The sequence below is a fragment of the Lactuca sativa genome, chromosome 3, assembly GCF_002870075.4.
Source record: "Lactuca sativa cultivar Salinas chromosome 3, Lsat_Salinas_v11, whole genome shotgun sequence".
Lineage (NCBI taxonomy): Eukaryota > Viridiplantae > Streptophyta > Magnoliopsida > Asterales > Asteraceae > Lactuca > Lactuca sativa.
In genome coordinates this window covers 49,207,011-49,229,507 of record NC_056625.2, presented here as the reverse complement: position 1 = coordinate 49,229,507, position 22,497 = coordinate 49,207,011, and the positions used below count along the sequence as shown (strand labels likewise).

Below are 22,497 nucleotides of genomic sequence, written 5' to 3'. Positions count from 1 at the left end.
CTCCGAACTTGCTGGATCCTCTCGGTCGTCTTGAGCACCACTTCGGTGCTCCCCAAGACTCTCTGGCCAACTTCACCCCAGCATATCGGGGTCCTGCATCTCCGTCCGTACAACATCTCGAAGGGAGGGCGGTCGATACTCGTATGGTAGCTGTTGTTGTAGGAGAACTCGGCCAGGGGAAGATAGGTATCCCAGCTACCACCGAAGTCTAGCACGCACGCCCGCAACATATCCTCCAGAGTCTGGATGGTCCGCTCACTCTGACCATCCGTCTGCGGGTGAAAGGCGGTGCTAAAATGCAAACGAGTTCCCAACTCGTCATGAAATCTCTTCCAAAATCTGGAAGTAAAACGCACATCCCTGTCCGAGATAACCGATACTGGCACCCCGTGCCGCACCACGATCTCCCTGATATAGATGTCGGCCAATTTCTCGGCCGATATGCTCTCCTGAATCGGGATAAAGTGAGCACTCTTGGTCAATCGATCCACGATGACCCAAATCAAATCCACTCCACGCGTGGTACTGGGAAGCTTCGTGATAAAATCCATCGTGATATCTTCCCATTTCCACAGTAGAATATCCAACGGCTGCATCTTGCCATGCGGCCTCTGATGTTCGGCCTTAACCTTCCTGCAAGTCATGCACCGCTCAACGTACCATGCCACATCCCGCTTCATTCAGGGCCACCAATAATCTAGACGAAGATCCCTATACATCTTCGTCGCCCTGGGATGAATAGAGAATTGGGACTTGTGCGCCTCCTCCATCAAAATCTGGCGCACGCCTCCGTGATACGACACCCACACCCTACGATGTAGTGCCAATAGTCCTCGGCTATCATAATCAAAGGAGGAAACCTGACCCACCACACGCTCGCTCTTCCGATATTCCTCCTTGATAGCCTCCTGTTGAGCCTCCCGAATTTGCTCCAACAGGGGAGTCACCACGGTCAACCTCATGCAAGCGTCCCTGATCGGTGCCGCCTTGCGGCTAAGCGCATCGGCCACCACATTGGCCTTCCCTGGGTGGTATAGGATATCGCAATCATAATCTTTTACCACGTCCAACCACCGATGCTGCCTCATGTTCAGGTTCGGCTGATCCATGAGGTACCTCAGACTCTTTTGGTCCGTATAAATGGTACATCGAACCCCGTAGAGGTAATGCCGCCAAAACTTGAGGGCAAAAACCACTGCCCCCAACTCCAAATCATGCGTCGGGTAGTTCGCCTTGTGAGGCTTGAGCTGCCTAGAAGCGTAGGCAATGACATGCCCCCTCTGCATCAGTCCCGCGTCCAACCCTGAAATGGACGCGTCGCGGTATACCACAAAATCCTCTACGCCCTCTGACAGGGCTAAGATCGGCGCCTCGCGCAGTCTCTGTCTCAGCGTCTCAAATGCAGCCTGCTGCTCGGGTCCCCACCGAAAGACCACGACTTTCTTCGTTAGCCGCGTCAGGGGTACGACTATCTTGGAGAAATCCTGAATAAATTTCCGATAGTAGCCTGCTAATCCCAGGAAACTCCGAATCTCAGATGGAGACTTCGGAACCTCCCATCTCGTCACGGCCTCGACCTTGGCCGGATCGACCAGAATCCCGTTCTGGTTGACAAGGTGTCCGAGAAATTGCACCTCACGCAACCAAAACTCACACTTGGAGAACTTGGCATACAAGCTCTCCCTCCTCAGGGTCTCCAACACTTCTCTCAGATGCTCCTCATGCTCCTCCTAAGTCTTGGAATAAACCAAGATGTCATCGATAAAGACTATCACAGACCGATCCAGCATCGGTCTGCATATGCGGTTCATGAGGTCCATGAACGCGGCAGGAGCATTGGTGAGCCCAAACGGCAGGAGCATTGGTGAGCCCAAACGGCATCACCACGAACTCATAGTGGCCATAGCGCATCCGAAACGCGATCTTCTGCGTATCCTCCTCCCTGACCCTCATCTGATGGTATCCCGAACGCAAATCAATCTTGGAAAACCAAGATGCTCCCTGAAGCTGGTCAAAGAGGTCATCAATCCTCGGGAGCGGGTAACGGTTCAATCCTGAACTCCACCTGTCGCTCCGGAGGTATCCCAGGTAGCTCCTCCGGGAAAACATCTGCAAAATCTCGCACCACCGGAACCTCGCTCACTATCTCCTTACCCGCCTCCCGGGTATCCATCACGTACGCGACATATCCTGCGCATCCCTGCTGAAGGTAGCGTCTCGCCCTCGCTGCTGAACATACTGCGGGTCCACACTGCGGCCTCTCGCCATGAATCACTAACTCTCCCCCGCTTGGGGTCCTGACCCGCACTAGCTGCTGCGTGCAGTCTATCACCGCCCCATTAGGGCTCAACCAATCCATGCCTATAATCACCTTGTTCCCGCGCAACGGAATGGGAACCAAGTCTACCAAGTAGCGCTCCTCAAACAAACGCAATATGCAATCTCGAAACACCATCGATGCTCGCACCGATCGATCATCAGCAATCTCTACCTCTAAAGGGCGATCTAACTCGCCCGAAGTCCCATGAAACTTCTTGCTAAGCGCAAGGGAAACAAACGATCGGGATGCACCCGAGTCGAACAACACCTAAACTGGGATGCCATTCACATGGAATGATCCTAATGCATACATATACATACGGAGCACATATCAATATCATAACATCATAAAAATAAAATAGAGGGAAAAAATCATACCTGTCACCACATCGGGTGCGGCGCGTGCCTCCTCAGTAGTCAACTGGAATGCTCAACTCCTCACCACCGGAGCCTCTGCCTTGCCCTGCCGGCCATCCGTGATCCGCAGGGTCGCTAGAGCTGGCGCCTTCACCGGCGCTGAAACTGTCAACTGGGGGCAATTGGCCTTTTTGTGGCCCCTCTGGTTGCAGTGGAAACATAGCAACTCCGATGTCTGAATAATTGCTGTCAGAGCAGTGCAATCCCTGCTAAAGTGCCCAGACTTGCCGCACTTGTAGCAGCCTGATGATCCCATTCTGCACGCCCCCTCGTGCGGCCTGCCGCATTTCCTGCAGCGGCTCGGTCCTAACTGGCCTTTCGGCCTACCATCTGATCCCTTAGGCTTCTTCCCCGAAGCCCCTCCTGTCTGTCCCTCCTCTGATTTCTGTTTCCGGATGTGCTCCAAATCTATCTCCCTCTCCCTCACCCTGGCAATCATAGAGTCCAAGGTAGGGCAAGCCGAAAAGCTAACATGCTCCCGGATGTCAGCTCGTAGCATATCATGATAACGGGTCCTCCTCATATCCTCGTCACCAGCATACTGGGGCACCAACAAAGCCCTCTCCCGGAACTTGGCGGTGATCTCCGCCACAGTCTCCGTCGTCTGTCTCATGTCTAGAAACTCCCTGGCCAGCTGCTGAAGCTCGACAGCCGGCGCAAACTCTGCCCTGAACCTGGTCACAAAGTCCGACCAGGTCATAGCCTCGATAGTTGAGGCTCCCGACGAGTCACCCACTGACTCCCACCAATCCCGGGCTTGGTCCCGTAAACACCCTGCTGCATACCTCACCTTCGACCTCTCGGGGCAAAAGCTAGTCAACTGTGCAGACTCGATGTCTGCAATCCATCGCCTGGCAACAATGGGGTCTTTCACCCCGTGGAAATCTGGCGCACCACTGCCCTTGAAGTCCTTAAAGGACAGTGTGCGAGGACCCGATTGGCCAGATGCCATGTCGCTCCTGAACGCCCTGAGGCGATCCTCCATCAACTCGATGATCCCTTCCTTGATCGACCCGAAGATAATGGGAGTCGACTCAAGGATACCCCTGGTGATCTCTGACGCGATGAACTCGCGTAGTCCCTCATCTACCTGCTCGGAACCTGATCCCGAACCTAACCCCTCTCCTGAACCGCCATCCACCGGCCTCGATCGAAGTACCACCATTCTGCAATACATCACAACAATCATTAGTGATACTAATACTTCCTGAGGGATCACAACTACCTACAAGTTCCCTTGTCTTATCTTGGCCTTCCTTGGTTCGGGTACGGATCCTCTGCTTTCAGTAGTACGGGCCCATACTACCTTCCACATCTATCCGTACCTTCTTCAAGGACTGCCTCGACCCCACCAGATCCCTTTCACTATGGCTGATCACTACTATACTCATCCTAGGCTCGCCCTAGGGGAAATCTCCGACTCTACTCGATCCAGCCCTCAGCTGCTGCAGACCTCCTTGTAATGCCAATTAGCCATTACCCGAATACCATCACACGTGACGAGGCTCAGATAATCCTTCGAGTACCTGACTCGTCCCTACAACGGTTGGACTCAAACAAGAGTTGCGCAGTAGGATCAAATCCGATACTCTAAGATTATTCAACCCTGATCACATGTGACGTGACGTACTCGCCTAATGGCTAATTCCCATTATTCAGAGTCCCACATAGCACGAAGCAAGCAGCATTCAGTCAAGGGTAACAATCTCAATCAACTCTATCTGCTTACAGGAACTGTACTAGCATAAAGTGCTAAGCTCATACTATCAGGCATAACCTAATCAGGCTATCCTACTTGCTGTCTACTCAACAACTAGCATGCAATTCTCATACAACTAAAACACATAAAGCCGGCACATAAGGCATCACTCCTAGATCCTTAGTCCTATTCTAGCATGTTGTTCTACAAAAGCTGATAAACATAACATAAACTTGTATGGGTACTTTGGGGAATACTTACTTGAGCTCGGCCGGTCGCACACATCACACACTTCGTTCTTTCTCGAAACTCTTTTCTCAATTTTTTTTGAAAACATTTTCTTTTAGAAAATCTTTTAATCCTTCGATTTGAGTTCAGACACCCCGAAGGTGTGTCTAAATCCCTCAAACCAGGGCTCTGATACCAACTTGTAACGACCCAATTTTCACGTCCAAAAATTTCGTTTTAAAACATTACTTTAGAAAACATTAATAATTAAAAACATTGTTTGATCAAACCACAACACAACGTAAACCATGTCTAAAAGCCAATCATACAACCAATCGAAATATCAGAGTATAAATCCCAGAGAAATCTCGTAAATGCGGAAACCAGTGTGTGTGCATGATGTGCCGCTACCGCGCCGGCTCCTTCCCCTTTGAAGAAGAAGTACCTGAAACCAAAACTGTAAACTGTAAGCACAAAGCTTAGTGAGTTCCCCCACTGTACCACATACCATACAAACACATAACATACATACTGCCAGGCTATTCTGGGGTGCCTGACTACCCGGTACGGCCATTCTGGGGTGCCGACTACCCGTGCGGCCATTCTGGGGTGCCGTCCTACCCGTGTCAAGCCATTCTGGGGTGCTGACTACCCGTGTCAAGCCATTCTGGGGTGCTAACTACCCATCGGTCCTAACAACCGATCTTCGGGGACTAGTCCCCTCCTACTACCTCTATCGCATATAACATAACAAACCAGCATGCAAACATATCATCATGTACTGTCAGACATTTCTGGGGTGTCTGAACTACCCTTCGGTCCTATCAACCGATCTCTACTTCTATCTCATATAACATATCATGCTAGCGTATAACATATCAGGTAGTAGCAAACCTAGATGATATCACAAAGACAATCATCTAACATACGACTCCTACTGGTGGGCCGACATTGTAGCCGTAGACCCACCGCTACTGGAAGGTAACTCACCTCGAAGTAGCTGCTGATCTGATCGGGAACTGACTGTCTACTGCTGCTGCTCCGGAAATCCTCCGGTTGCAAATCCCACAACATACTCAATCAAACACTGCTAGTTGTCCTTTGGGTAAAATGACCATTTTACCCCTGATCATGCCCTAAGTCAAAGTCAGAGTCAACTTTCAATTGACCCGACTCGCCGAGTTGGCTCTCCAACTCGCCGAGTCCCTACCCAGACGATTGTCCGGAATCCCGTTTCTACTCGTCGAGTTAGGCGATGACTCGACGAGTTCTCCTTCTAAACTGATATTCAAGTCCTTCATCCTACTCGCCAAGTTGTATGAACAACTCGTCGAGTTCATCTTCATCCGATGAACACTTATGCTGCGACTCGCCGAGTTGTATGAACAACTCGCCGAGTCTGTTCTTGATCTAAGGAGATTGCCTTGAACTCGCCGAGTCAGGGCATTGACTTGCCGAGTTCCTCCATGGGTGAGTTCAGCTCCCAACTCACTGAGTCACACCCCGTGACTCACTGCTCACACTCGACTCTATGAAAAGGGGACAACTCGAAGACTCGCGAGCAGACTCGCCGAGTCTGATGAACGACTCGCCGAGTCGTCGCCATGCAATTGCTATATACGCGATTTTTCTCAATTCCAGTCCATGCCATTTACAGATCTGGGTTCCTAGAGCATGAATGACATGTAAAGTTTCCAACTTTACGTGTAGATACTCACCAATGAGGAATTTAGGGCTCAAAATGCCTCAAAAGGGTAGATCTAGGGTGAACAAGCAACATGGGTCCATAAAGGTAACAGATCTGAGCTCCTGGAGCTCAATCTTGCCTAGATCTAAAGGCCAATCAACCTATTACGACCTATATTGCACATACAAGCTTGGGGATTGGCTCAAGAATGACTTAAATGAAGTAATATGCATAGAAACAGGGGGAAAACGGGTTATACCTCAAAGGAACTGCTGAGAGAGCACAAGGATGCTTGGATTCCTTCCCTTCCTCTTGATCTAATTCCCTTTTTGCCTCAAAACCTTCAAGAACACACAACAATTGCTTCAAACTCTCAATGAACCAGCTTAGAACGAGGGTTGGAAGTTCTGGGGGAAAATGGGGGCTGGCTTGGGGCGGACATGTTGTTTAAATAGGGTGCAAACCCCAGAAACTTAGGTTTTCATCCAGCAGCGGCGACTCGTTGAGTCCGGAATATGGACTCGCCGAGTCATCAACTTAAACGCGTCCCGGGGTCCCATCCCTACTCGATGAGTCGGACCTATGACTCATCGAGTCCAAGGATAAAAATGGAAAATACTCAAATAAGATTTACGTATCGGGAACCAGGTACTACAACACATAATGATAAAGTATGCTACGGATGTGGAGGCAAAGGGCACATGTCCAGAGACTGCCCAAGGAAAAATAAAGCAGCAAGACCAGAAACGCCACCAAGGCCAAGGGCATTTCACATGATCCTCGACGAAGCAGAGAACCATGCGATGAATCAAGAAGGAGGATTTGGTTCTATTATTTATTTATCCTTGCGATGGCGTATATGAAAAATTGATGTTTGAATGTTTCTATTATTAGCAATAATGGATTTGGTTCTTATTATGTTATTTATGGAAAGTCGAGAGTTTACCAAATAGAGAGACTTTCTCATCGCCCAAGTTTCAATTGGACAGAAACTTGGAATCATGAAACTTGGTTGCACGATGAATGAGAAATTTCATATTTGGAAATTAGACTAATTCATTGACAAAGTGTCAAGTGAAGGACTAGAAGATCGAGTACACAAAGTTGTGTATTGATCAAAGTCCACCATAAGAGTAACAAAGATATTCTTCATGATTTACTAAAGGTTTAGTAAATATGATTATACTTATAAGATTAAGTGTAATTGTGAATTGATTAAAAAGGTTTAAATCAATAGCAGAACGAATAAGAAGAATCAAGTAGGCAGAAAGATAAAAGTTTCTCCATTCTAAGAAGAAGGGAGAGTAACTTTTATGCTTTATGATAGGTCTTAATGATTAAGAACCATATCTCAATTGATCCTCTAAGTGAGTCTTAGTACAGTTGTATGTCTAAGAAGAGGAATCAAGAATTGAAGAAATGGTTAAATCAAGAAGTCAATCATACTTCGTTCCAAAACAAGTCTTAGGGTTAAGATTGTGACATTGAGTGGAAAAGTATTAAGAAGGTTTATAGCATTCATCAAATATGGAAAAGTTGTGATGTCTTGGATAAGACAAAGACCAAATAAGACCAATTTATGAAGTGTTTTGATAAAAACTACACTAACTCTTGAATATTTGGTTGTCAAGAAATGTTTATTGACAAGAGAATCTTATATGTCATGGAGTCAGTGGGAGTCTTAAAGGTCTTGAAAGGTTTCAAGAACAAATCAAATAGACCTTATCAATCATCACTAGCACACGAGTTGAGGTTTACAACCTATCGTGTTGACATTATTTTGTTTCTATGCCGTTCCAATTAAGTTAATTATGCATGTGAATTATATGAGTTCTCATTTGAATGCATAAAAGGCAAGGACCTTGATCAATGAAAAGTACATTGATAGGAAAAGGTGAGCTGCTTAACTACTTGGAAGACATGGTGGGCAGCTGTGCTACCATAAGGCAAGAAATCGAGATTAAGAAAGTTCGATCCATATGAGTTTGAATTTGTCGTAAACTTTGGTTTTGACAAATTCACATGGATAGGAACAAATACACCGTTTAAATCTAAGTGTCATAAGATTTCCTCCTTCATGAAAATGATTGTGAGGAAATACTTTCACTAAGAAAGATTTTAAGAAGATAGTGATTGTAAAATTGCATTCTTGAATTCGATCATGGTTACGGTATCCCTTTCCATGATTTGAATTGTGAGGTTTGGCAATTGTTTAGACACACATATGAACTATCTAGGGCAAAGGTGTATAAGTTCAAAAAGCATTGATAAAAGATTATCAAAGCACTAAGTATTAGAAACATGAACTTAAGAAATTCAATAAGCATTGTTTTTCTGAAAGTTAAGCTGTTTCTGAATACATGTCAAAGCTAGTGGGAGCATAAGTGTTATGTTTATAATAATCATCATGATAGTGGGAACATAAATGTTATGATAGTATGATTATTAAGGAAAGTATTGCAAGGTTAGCAATATTAATTATAGAAAACAAGAGTCATACTTTGCAAAGTCGCAATAGTTGAAAAGTTGTTTTGCTATAATTAAGGGAGAGAATATTATGCTTCATTTCAAATCTAAAGGCTTAGGTTATGGAATGTTAATAAATTTAGTCAAAGGTACATAGTGTGTTCTTAAAATTTCGATTATGATTACGGCATTCCTCTTCACAATTCGAATTTTGAGAACATAGCAAATAAAACATTATGGCAGAAGATTGATGAAGTATCAAATCTTTATGTGAGACATTTTACATCGTGTCCCATACGCTTCAGGTATTGGATCGATTGCAAATGCTATAATATTTGACCATTCTAAAATTTTCCAAATGTCTAGCGCATTTAGAGGGAAAAAGGACAAGAATTGGTTTTGACTAAAATCAAAATAAACAACTATCAAAGGACAATCCAAAGTTCGCCGAGGATTGGTCGCTGATGAGTAGTTGGAAGTATAGTATTGGAAAATATGGAAATGTTTCCATATTGGATGGACCATATCGACATTATTATGAATAGATAAGATTCTATTAAGAATAAGTTGTCATATGGAAAATATGGAAACGTGTCCATATTGGGAATTGAATATTGAAAAAAAAATCTATGACTAGATTAGAAACTTTTATGCAAAAGGATGTTCAAAGGAATGTACTTTGAGTGAGAGACATCATATCTAAGGAATTGTCTTGTAACAATCTCCAATAGAGAACTTTGAAATATCATTGGCAATAGTCTTTGTGACTTTGGTGCAGTGACATTACGAAAGGATCGTTGCATAGAATGTTAGAATCTAACATATTTTATAAGTAACAAGAATTTGATATTCTCACACTTATGAAAAATGATTTGGAGTTATGAAATGAGAATGATTGGAAATGTGTTCAATTTGATCTATTTCACAAAGTAAGAACCATAGGTAAACATTGTGTGCATGCTAGGAGCATGGGACAAGTGTTGTAATTCAAGTAAGAAGTTGATTACCCGAAACGACAAATAATAAGTAATCGATATGGTGATAAATAAAAGGTGTTTTATTTATACTCAAAGGTTTGAGGCCATATGGGATTAGTATTATTCTTGTGTTTCACATTTGCATGTTTTGACTTCCTGAATAATTTAATTGGTTAAGAACAGTTAAATTATTCGAACGGGCCACAGTCGTTCATATGTTGGAAGTAGGTATGAATGAAGACTGTCGTGAATTGGTGTGTGAATTGTCTAAAGAGCATTAGACATAAGCAAATGTTTGCTGCAACGTTCATGAGTGCTTATGAATATGATTTGAGCATTGGATTAAACCCACGCTCACTTGGATCACTCCATGAATTGTATCACGAGTGATTGGTGAGACGATAACATCTTATATTCTTGAAACCGAGATGTGTGAGTTGTATCTTGCAAATCGGTTGCACATTGATAATATGTAAACGCACTAGTAACTTGGTGTTATAAAACATATTGTTGTGTGTAATTCGGTGAGTGAGTACAAGCAAGCATTGTATCAAAGTTTATCCGTTCCTTTTATCCAAAGTAGGATAAAAGCGATATCTTTGGGCCCCTCGATGATTTAGTGATGACAAACGTAAATGCTCGGCCGGGCTAGGGCTAATTTGATTTGTTCAATTAGTCAGTCGTCATAAATCGGGAATCGAGATATAGTACAAGGAGAATGATTTGAAATCATATCTCATATGATATCTAGAATGGAGGAATATATGATCCCTTATCTAAAGGACACGCATATCTGATAGGATCAGAGTTAACAGCGGCTTTGGAAAGCTACGATTGCAGATTAGGATCTGAAGTCATACCCATAATAGTTATTAGACTTATCCAAGTGGGAGACTGTTGGATTAGTGTCTAAGTCCATAACTATTTTGGTATGTACTTGACCCGATGGTGCATGGTCCTTTTGGGTTGCCTTCACCAAAGCAACTTGATAGGATGAATTATGGAGAGAAAGGATTAAATATGATTTATTAATATATTATGAGAATAATATATTAAAGGAGAAATCATATTGTTTAATTAATATTAGTCAATAATTAATTGGTAATTAGTTTTGTGACTAAAAGAGATTAATTAAACTTAAGGGACTGGAATTGTAATTATAAGATAATTGCAATTTGGGCCATGGATTGCCTTGTATTAAGGAGTGGACGAATTCTATGGGGAAGCCCATAAGGAAATCGTCCAAGGCCTTAAGGAAAGGGATCCATGGGTTGCTTAGGGCTTAAGCATCCAAATTAGGGTTTCCTTGTTAGATAACCCTAATAGCCTCACTATATATAGACCCCTTAAGGACCAAAAACGTGGCTAAGCTTTGTTCTAGGGTTTCACACGTTTTTGGGCAGCCTCCATCCTCTCTCCTCTTCATCCTCTTGCTTATGGTGTTTGTGAACCATTAGAGGAGTGACATTTGTGACTCTAGGCTTTCTAAAGTCAATACAAGGAGATTTGGGATTGTTATTACTACATAACAATCAAGGTAACATCTTAAACCTATTCTTATGTTAATATGATTACTTGTATGCTAGAATTAGGGTTTATAGTCTTGGATAACTTGCATGTACAATAGAGAAACCTAGATCCAAGCATTAGGGTTTATATGAGCACATAGGATGTTCTTAGGACCAAAACCCATCACAATTAACACATGAAATCTGATTTATATGTAATATAAACTAGAACTAAACATGATAGGGTTTATAAATATCAAACACAAGTAAAATCAAATATAATAATCCAAATATTGAAATCAACACATATGGATCAAATTCATCTTCATCAAACAGAAGTAAGAGGTATCTAGCCTCCAATTGTAGCAGAAAAACACAATAAATCCATGTAAAATAAACTAGACATAAGTATGAATAGCAAACTAACTAGATCAATGTTGAATCATTCTCAATCTTCTTCAATCCTTGAGCTTCAATTGAATTTTGATCTTCTTCTGGGTTTCTAAAGGTTCTTAGTTGCAATAAACCTCAAAAAACCGAATGCACTCTCCCAATTTCGACCTAATGTCCAAGTTTTTATAATTGTAAAAATCTGATCACCATGTCGTGGTTGACCACCACCATGATGTGGTCTTTAAGTAAATCTCATGTCTGTCAAGTCAGCCTCATGGTTGCGAATATTCCTTTCGCCAGGTCGTGTTGAAGAACACCACGACGTGGTCTTCAGTCTACTTTTCTTCTTCTTTTGTTTTAGCTCTCGTTTCCTGTTTCCAGCTCCTTGTATGCTTCCTTTTTGTCCCAAGCAAGTCTTTGCTACTACAAAACATATTTTAAACCATAATAAGTACCTTTTGTCCCAAAATAAGCGTAATTGTAGCTAAAAGTATTAAGACAGTGTAGTAAATATATAACTAAATATGCACATATCAAAAGGTTCGCCTTCGATCCATGAAAGTCGAGGTTAAACAACGCCTAAGTTAGACATTGAAAGGCATTATGGACATCTATAGATTGTTTGAGCAGGCATACATGATCTGGATGTTGCGGATCTACAAGACCTGGCTATTGTTTCATGTAAACTATTTCGGCAAGGGTTCCATCGAGAACGACATTTTGGACATCAAGTTTCCGTAAGGGTCGTTGTTGTGTAATGATAACTGAGAGAACAACTCGTATGGTGGTAGATTTTACCACTTGACGAAAGGTTTCCTGGTAGTCAATCCCAACTTGTTGGTGGAACTTGGCAACAAATCTCGCCTTGTAGCGAGTGATGGTCCCGGTCTTGTCTTTCTTTAACTTGTAAACCCACTTACAATCAATAAGGTTAGCATTCAGAACAGGAGGCACTAAAATCCAAGTGTCATCTCGAACAAGTGCATTATATTTATCCACAGCCTGATGTCATTCTGGAGATTTGTTTGCAATAGAGAACGACGACGGTTCAGATACGTTAATGACATTGTGATGAGCGGAGGGATGGAAGGGAACATGTTGTTATGGGTTTTGCCTGAGATTGGTGGGACGTGGATGAGGGACGAATGTGGGAGGTTCAGGTTGTGTGGTGGATGATGGTGGAGGTGGGAGATGTATGTTAAACCGAGGGTTGTGGGTCAATAAGAGTGAGTGATCGATGTATATTATGCATCTCATGAGGAGACACCATCGAGGTGTATTGAGAGGAGGATGAGATCGGAGAAGATGTGGACATATTGGTTTTGGCAAAGGTAAAGGGGGTTTCATCAAAACGGACATGATGGACAATATAGATTCGTTTAGACGATAAGTCAAGGCAACGATAGTCATAATGAAGAGGGCTGTAGCCAAGAAAGATACATGGAGTGGACCTAAAATCCATTTTGTAAGAATTATATGGGCATAGATGCGGAAAACAAATACAACCAAACACTCGTACTAATGAGTAATCAGGAGGACGTTTGAAGATATGTTGAAAGGGAGATATTTTTTGAGACGTGTGAAAAGGCATGCGATTGATAAGACAAAATAGCATTCTAAATAAATAGAAAAAGAAATTAATATTTTATACGTTTTGTTGGTTTGTTAATAAATGATAAAAAAAATTAATAGTGATTGGTAGCATTTGTGGGGTAGGTAGAGCAGTAAGAAAATAATATTTAAATAAAAAATCAGGTTGTCATTGATAAACATCTTACAAAAATTGATAAACATGGTGTTACAAAAGTAGTATGACCATGCTAATAACTGAAGATTTCAGAAGAAATTAAACTCAAACCCAAATATGGAGATTTTAAGCAAAAAAAAATATACAATTACAAGAAATTGTGTTCAACAAAATCCAAACCTATGAACCCAATCCTATTCAAACATTATCAACATTCAACCATAATACATGAAGAAATGAGTGAAAACACAAACAGACAAACCACAAAACCAAACACAAACACAAAAACACCAACACCATGGATACAATCAATCAGAGCTCGGAAAGAATTGCAGGGATGTAATGTGACAACTCAGCCGTGAGTGACTGAAAGCCATTGACCAACTGTGTGTGGAAATCTTGATCTTCATCCCCAATTAGTCTAAAATGCACTCGTATAGCTCTCTTACACACAGCCATGAATTCAAGAAGAGCAGCAATCAGTTGCTGCAACTCTTGCGATCTAAGTCTTGTTGCAGGCTCACCCGATAAGAAAGCTGTGCACACACTCAAGACACCACTGTTCACCTACACATATCAACCATTATTTAGTCCATAAAATTAAAATTGCAGGATATACCAACCTACTTTACCCTCACTCTAGCAACATAATTACAAACTTTTTACTGATTATAGCAATGTGTAATTTAAGCTTTCACCTACACACTAATCTTTAGTTAATCAGGAAAGTAGTTTGCCATGATGAAGATAGGATACTGATACTCACTTGAACTGCAACGGATCCCTGAAGTATCCTCTGTAAACTCTGGAGACGTGGAAGCTGATCACCATCAGAGCTCCTGGGCTCTTCCAGTTCATTTCTCAAAGCAGCAGTTCGTGTTTCGATCATACCAATCGCATTCTCCACTGGTGAAAACTCAAGAGACTCTGATTTCGTAACCAAAAGCCGATTCACTAAAGCAGGAAAAGAACCTTGTGTTTGAACCACTGTCCTCCTTTTCCACTGATCTTCCAATCCACCTTGTGTCTTACCATTTTTAGTAAAAGGAGTATCGAACAGAAACCTGTCAAAAACACGCGCACGAACAGAACCAGTAGAAAGTGAAAAAATCCTCTCCCTTCTGCTTCCTAAATCTTCATCTTCCATGACCGGATCAACAGCTGTGATTTGGAGATAACATACGCCAGGCTGTAACTCTTCTGCTTTTACTTGTCTAGAATCCGGGATTATATGCAGAGTGTGATTACCATCCATACGCAACTCGTATATATGACTAAGTTTTTCCATTATGTCACCTAACCGAACATCACGAGGCTCTCTGTAGACATATTCTTTTTTATCAAGTTTTCCGAATTTATCCCCGTAAAATCCAACTCGGTAATATGTGGCATCTGTGAATGGGATTGGGCTTGATTCTTGTTCAAGGATTGACTCGTAGATGTTTGTGAGCATACTGTGGCATTTTGCCAGCTGTCCGTATGATCTTCTGCTTTTGTAAACTGGAATTACAAGTTCCAGAATGCTTCCACAGAAGTGATAGAGTTCAGCTTGTGAGAAAAGTTTGTTTGCCAGCTGTAAGTATTTCACAGCTGAATCCACTGTTAGTTTTGATGCACCATATCCTTCCACTTCTGCTGCTGAGGTTTCTGATGTGATCTCTGTGCTCACCATAGGACAGATTTTGCGGAGTGCAGTCACGTGGTTGTTGCTCCAAACTCCATCGTTTCTGCTCACAAGAGCCTACAAGGAAACATGATATCATTCATAACTTTTTACAAATTTGCCCTCGTTTATTTGGACAGACATAAAGGGGAAAAAACAGGGGTTTACCTGCATAACAACACCAGCAACAGCAACTGCACATTGAGCGGCTTCAGCCCATGATTGCATCTCCTGATGTGCATCACAAAGATGTAATAACCACATTATATGAAGATCTGGCACTGGAGCAAACGCCATTGCAAGCTTATAGAAGCTTTCAGCAGCAGCATATCTATCTGTGTTCATAAGTGATCCCTATAGTACAAAAACCAGGTTTTAATACTAGTAAAAAGTATTTTTCTTACATTGGTAAAAGAATTTCAGGCTTACCAGAAGTGCGTGTTCCAGACTAGCATCGAGAGCAAGAAGGAGGCTGTTGGATAAAAACTTCACCTCTGACCATGACCATTTACTTTCTGTTGACTTTTCGGGGATGTCAACAAGTGAAGTTTCTGGAAGGCCGCATTCGGTTAGTGACTTTCCACTTTTGCTTTCATCTGCCATTTCCTCTAGTGATTTTCGAAGACGGCGTGCTTCACCACTTTCTTCAAGGGTTCCATCAGACTTCATTTGAGTCACTTGGACATCAGACATGAGTTCTGATAATGTGATTGTAAGCATGGCCCTCAATCTTGCTGTCTGTGTGAAGTGTGAGAAAGAGCTCTGCCAAATTGCAAACAGACAATTAGGGCATGTCACAAGTGCGTTTGACACAAGTATTAGGCTAAAACTGTGTAAATGACACGTACCCTGACAAGGATCTGTAACCCTATGACAGCTCTTTTTCTGATATTTTCATTACGGAAAACTGCAAGCCTGAGAAGATGGAAAGCAATTTGCTTTAAGAAACGATCGTTTTCCCTTGCCATTAGTGTTGCCCCATGAAGCTGAAACACATTGTTGAATACTGGGAATAGGGATTTCCAGAATGCTAGTGGTTGACTTCGGGAGAAGATACTGGTGAATATGGATGTCATGCAATCCAACTTTCCATAATCAGTTGCAATGCTATGTGATGCTGCAGCTTTGGAGAATTTCTCTGTTATTTCCAGTATTTGGAGACTAATAGCAGCACTGAGGTTTTCTTCCCAAAGTTCCTGAACAAGAAATCAATACTTCAATCTACAATTTTTCTAAGTACCATATATATGTATTTCAGAACACATACAAGTTTTTGCCTCAAAACTGGATGCAGTGATTCTCTCAGTGCTTGTGTTGAAGCTCCAATTCTAGAGGATTGTGCTTGAGCCAAAGCTTCTCTCAAGGAGAAGGGTTGGCTAGGGGAGCTGAGCTGGGAGTTCACTCTTTGCCACAAATATCCATTTTCGGATGCACCTTGTGGCTGCATTTCATGTGATGAATTTAGAAATACAATAAACAGGTGTAGTCATGATGACTAAATATGACTACAACTCTACAAGGAAGAGCATATAACAAAATATACCCGAATTTCTTGACGAGATGCCTCGGATAGATACTGATTAATGGCAGGTGAGAGCCTATCAGAGTATTTTGGAGACATAGGTGCTTCAGCAACTGGGCTCCGTGAACTGCCGCCTATAAGCAAGCTATCAACACTTTTTCTATGCTGCATTTTGTGTGATTAATGTAAGTTTAGCAAAATGAGAATACTTGTGAATGTTGTTAGAAAGTGGAGACAATTAACAACCAACCTCAAAAAGAGTTAGGCATTCCTCAAGTAATTTGAAAAATAGTCTTGTCCGAGCAATATTTTGCTGCCAGGCTTTTACAAGTGATGCATCATCCAAATTACGTAATATTTGCAAAACAACAATCAACACTTCACGCTTTTCAACAGCATTCAGGTTATAAAATACAGGCATTTCATCCAGTATCTGCACGAAAAGAGACAATAGGATTTGTAAATTAATAGGTCTAGCAAGCTCTTAAAAAAGAATTTAACTGTCTTAATTACCTGTCCCACAAGAGGAAAATATAGCTGGGCTATATACAATTTATCTTCAGGCTTCTGGTAGCGAGAATCACAATCATGCTTACATAAAAGGACTACCAAAATCCTTGCAGCCTAGAAACAGCAAAACCAATTAGCAACAAGAGACAACACTAGTTTATTAATCCACTAAAAGAAAGGAATATCATCACACTCACTTTTGCACGCTGGGATAAATCATCATGATCCCAAGTAAGGAAAAGTTCTTGAATTAATACAGACGAAAGGTAGTTCCTGTAACAAAGATCACAATTCTCACCACATCAAATGCTGTTGTTGTAGATAATGGAAGAAAATGGTATAAGTAAATCACATCTAAAAGATAATATACCTATCAGAAGGATCCCTCCCAGGCATTTCAACAAACAGGTCATGATCACAAATGATTTGTAGAAACGTAAGCTTGCACTCATGCAAAACTGATTGACATACCCCAGAGAACTTATCCAGGTATAAGGATACCAATTCAAAAACTTGTCGAGGCTCAATGGTTGACAAAAGATCATAACAAAAGAAAGCCAAACTGCTGTTTAAACGTTTTGCTAAACTTAACCCCCTTTTACAGCGTTCATGCACCTCGGTCAGAAGACAATCATATAACTGCATGATGCATCTAAACACACCTTCTTTCAACTGCATCGGTGGGATATCTTCACCTGTTCAAAATCAATGAGATTAGGGTTTCAACTGATTATATAGCCAATATTCATAATTACTCGATAGAAGATACCTAGTGATAGATTGTTGTACAACAGTCGAGTCTGCTCTAGTGCCATTGACTTCACAATCAATTCAAGGAAAAACCAAGCCATTGATAGCACATCATCATACACTGGTCCCACCCTGTAGCCTTTGGCCTACAACATAATATTCTCCATGAAAGCCTTTATTGAATTTTATATATTTCAGTGATATGAAACTAATGAAAGGAACACTTACCTTGCTACGAGCCAAACTTCCCCAAACTGTTGACAAACCAGGATACACTGGAGTTTGTCTACCACCAAAATCATCGAAAGCATAATCCACATAGTTCACCAGATATACATTTCTTTCAGCTTCATCAACAGACTCTTGCTGCACTCTACAGAATTAACAATGGTTGACAGTTTTCTATGTTAATAAACAAAAATGATATACCACTACTGTGTGAAAATATTCACAAGTACATAAATACCTAGTCAAAATATTAACCATAGCTCTGAAAGCAGCAACCTGGAGGGTTTCTCCACCATTGCCAATAAGATGTAGAAGCATATTCAATATTGGATGAAGAAACTGTAGCAGAGCAGTTGAGTCGACATTTTTCAAACTGTTGATTGCCTGAAAAAGAGTTCAATGCACATTACACCGCAATTTCATAATGTAGATTCACTTAGAAAGAAGAGTTTCCTCTTGCAAATTTTTGGTCCTTATTTAGGTTTTTGTAGTGTTTTTGGTACATGTTCCAAGTAAATTGACAATATTTTTGGGACCAAAATTGCAAAAATCAGTTATACTCGGGGGGCAGAAATATTCATTTTACTTAGGAACAGGGACCAAAAACATTACAAGAACCTCAAACAAGGACTAAAATTGAAAAAAATCAGCTACATTCAGGGGCCAAAACTGTAATTTACACTGGAAAGAAAAATAAATAGTACCTCAAGGAGTTCAGAACCCCAAGGTGGGCTTGTACGAAGAGTATGTCTATCATATTCAAGGAAGAAATCGCGAATACGTTCACTAATAGGGTACAATGATGAACAAAGGCGTAACCTTAATCGGAACACATTTTTCCCATCTTCCAGGTAATCCAGCCTCTCCTATACATGGGTAAATAAGTAAACAACAACAATAATGATATAAAAGAGTATATAAGTAAAATATCACATACCTTGCCAGTATCTTGAAGATAGTGTGGGACCAACTCTTTCATAATTGGTAGAGAGATTTCAGATCTTAACTGAGCATGTGTTGATAAAGGAAGAGCAGCATATCCAATTATTACTGGCTTTGGAGCCTCCAACTTTGTCTGAAGATCAATATGGAAGAAAGTGAACAGAAGGTGATGTTGTGGGGTCCACATTGAGGGTAGTGAAACTTTAATTTCATCATGGTAGCAAGCCACCCTACTTCCAGGAGCAACTTGTGTGTGGGCCCACTTTTGTAAGGTCGACCCCGGCTCCCTTGCATACATTGCCTATTCAAATTTAAACAAAGTTCAGTTTTGTACAGAAAGTTTTGTCTTTTAACAGTATTGCTAAATTATATCTTCACAAACCTCTAGTGACTGTTTTCGAGCATCGGCATCATCTTTTCTAAGCTCAATTCGTATGAACAAGTTCCTTTTTCGACTTAAACTAACAGTCAGTGGGTAGACATAAAGACAGTGAAAAAGCTGCAAGAAAGGCTCGTTTCTTATTGTTGTACGGAAGTCAAAAGCTTGAACATCATTAGCAGTCAAATCTGCATGTCCTGTTGAGTTTGATCCGTTTAAGGTTTGTTCCTTATGTCTATTTGAATGTATGTTGCGCCATTCGTTGACTGTGGAATCAGTTAGTTGACCCCCATGGTCAACTTCATTGGCTATACTGCCACTCTCTGAAGCATTGTCATATTCGGTGTTAGCAGCTTGAAGTTTTTCTATTTCCAACCTTAAGACACCTTTCACAGGCTTATGAACCTTCCTTTTGGGATCCTGAAAATAATTAGTTGGGAAGACGTAATCGTTAGTCCCAATCATTTTGATAGGATTTGATGATGAATAACTTTGTATATTTAAATAAAGAATTGTTGGTTTTCATTTACCTGGAGAGAATCTTCAGTATAGCTCTCTTTAACTTTATTTAGGTTTGAAACTTCAACCACAACAGAATTTCCACTTGAGTAACCGAGTTGACCATCTGATGTGACTTTTGCAATAGGCTCAGAGACACCACCCTCTTGCAAATTAACTCCTGAAAGACTATGAGCAAGTGGGCTACTTGGAGAAGCAGATCCATTAGATGTTGAACCAATGTTGCTATCAAATAGTGGGATAATTGCCCATGAGAAAGCCTCTCTGTAAGGCATCATCCGAGACCAAACTTGTAGTTTTTGCTTCTCTCTTTCAGTCAGATGGACCTATTAAAGGTAACTCAGAGTTAGAAGATAAACTGGATGATACAGAAAGCAAGTGATACATATATCATGACCATTTCTGTCTTTTTACATACTGGTTCCTTTCGTGAATAAACAGATGGAGTCACTCCGCCTTCTTCAGTAGCACACTTTTCTAATTGTATAAGCAGACAGATTGATGATGACGGGGCATCTAAATAGAAAAGTCCACGCGATTCAGAGGAACTGCTGGCCTGGTGAGGTTAATAATAAAAAAAAAAAAAAAAAGCAAATATATCAGTTCTTGCTAATTAAACTTATATTGGAAAGACAGAGAGATTTTAGTGGTGTTTACATCTTGCATTTCAGAAGGTAGAACACGAAAAATGAAGTCCTCTGAGAGCTTTTCTCTTCTCTCTTTATTATACAATGATATAGTGCCATAAAACGGCTCTACAATAGAAATTCCACTGGTATCAGATTTAAAAACATAAAAAGGAAGTTATCTTACAAACAGGACTGAAATTAAAGGTTATGATCTCACCAACTAATCCTGCTTGAAATGACAGGGAAAGAACTTTTACAGAAATCTTCAACCCACTACAGACATGACAAAGGTATTATAAGTTATAAGAGGTTTAGGGGGTATAAGTAAAACCAAAACTTGGATGCATTAACCCAAATGATATAAGTCTAAACCTTGAAGACTGTGGCATATTAGATTCTGGAATTCTTTGTCCAAATATGATTGACCTCTCATTTTCCCAGTCAAATACAGGTTCATAAGCAGGCAAGGGGGATTCACCATAGTGCTGGATAAAGAATTAAAGTAAGCAATCAAAATGATTCTACATATGCAAATTAAATATAAAGAAGATTTGGTGAAAATAACCTCTGTAAGCTGTCTACCAGAGGTACTGGGTACATCATCATCAGTGATGTCTTCAATCTTATCTTGCCTAGCATTGGCAAGATGCATTTCTGCAGGGTTCAAAGGAAGCATCATTTTGAAAAAGTTGCTAATGAATATTTTGTTTTAGTAGAAAGAAGCTATTCTGATCCTAAAAGTAAACTTTTTGCAAGTGTTACTATGTTACCTGTTTCAATATCGGTATCAGGCCCTTCAAATATCTGGTTCTGAAAGGATATACTGCCAACACTTTCATAGTGCCCATACTTGTTTTCATCTTTAATCCAATCAGTCTTGTAGCATTGAACAAGTTCATTTAGATGTGGCCATTGCTCTAAATTTTCATCAAGCTGCCAATAAGCATATGATCCATGAATGATAAGTTTGTGAATATCCTTAAATTACTTATCCATGCCAAACATTATAAAAATAATCATCACACTATTATATAACATCAAAAACTGCAACATACCAGTGAGTCAATGTCCAAATTTGCAGCAACTGGCTGGCGTGGTTTTCGTCTAAAACAGTGCCCATTAGATGACATTTTCTCTGTGGCCTGTAATAAATTTCAACCATGAGAACATACAAACAATATTGTAATTCTTTAACCCATCAATATCTTAATTCTTTACCATCAGCAAAGGTAAAACTCACTGCAATCAAACATTTAGGAAAAAAACGACGCTCTTCCATATCCTAATTTATCCCTTCAAAACCCTAAAACGCATTAAACCTACCCGCAACTTAATGCAACTACTTATTCATCCCCTAAATGCGAAATATGGTTCAACAACAGAACGAAGAAGAGCAAGACATCATCACATAACTTTAGTCACAGCCATTCATCAAGCGGATTCACAATAACCCAAAATAAACCGATTCAAATTACATGACTTTGTTTAACTACAATAAGCAGCAGAAATGGGGAAAGAGTGAGTCTGATAGCGTCAATTACGCTGGCGAACAAATGAGCCAACCCCCATTCACACTCTCTACTCTCTACATTCAAGTTTGGAAACTGGGGTTTCTATTTCGCGGTGGATCTGGATGACATTAGTGAAATGCAGATTTTTATGCAGTCGCATGCCACATAAAGATGGGGGAATAAAGAGTACTGACCTCTGAATAGGCAAATAAATGACTGCAAATTGAAGTGGGGTTTCAAGTGAGTGTGTTGAGTTCAGATCTATGAAAGAAAGGACTTGAAGCAAAAACCACTTGAAACCCCAAAACCATTAAAGCTAGTAGCAATAGCAGTAGCAGCAGTAGTAGGTTAATGATAGCAGCTGGAAAGTTGGGTCGGGTGTAGTCGGAGGATGCTTAAAGCT

General features: G+C 41.0%; 1 protein-coding gene across 1 annotated transcript; it reads right to left on the bottom strand.

Annotated features, from left to right (window-relative positions):
* Positions 1–13,540: 13,540 nt before the first annotated feature.
* On the bottom strand, positions 13,541–22,261 carry LOC111884473 (guanine nucleotide exchange factor SPIKE 1). The gene is made up of 26 exons (XM_023880800.3): positions 21,802–22,261; positions 21,639–21,725; positions 21,354–21,516; positions 21,149–21,237; positions 20,956–21,068; positions 20,801–20,856; positions 20,612–20,709; positions 20,373–20,510; positions 19,966–20,280; positions 19,439–19,855; positions 19,052–19,357; positions 18,819–18,980; positions 18,353–18,498; positions 18,115–18,259; positions 17,906–18,032; positions 17,507–17,831; positions 17,334–17,409; positions 17,140–17,250; positions 16,877–17,059; positions 16,648–16,791; positions 16,372–16,545; positions 15,953–16,300; positions 15,534–15,866; positions 15,273–15,458; positions 14,208–15,182; positions 13,541–14,008 (listed from the first exon to the last, which is right to left on the bottom strand). Exons 1-26 carry the CDS (start codon positions 21,802–21,804, stop codon positions 13,754–13,756), a joined length of 5,475 nt encoding a protein of 1,824 aa, XP_023736568.1. The 5' UTR covers positions 21,805–22,261; the 3' UTR covers positions 13,541–13,753.
* Positions 22,262–22,497: the final 236 nt, after the last annotated feature.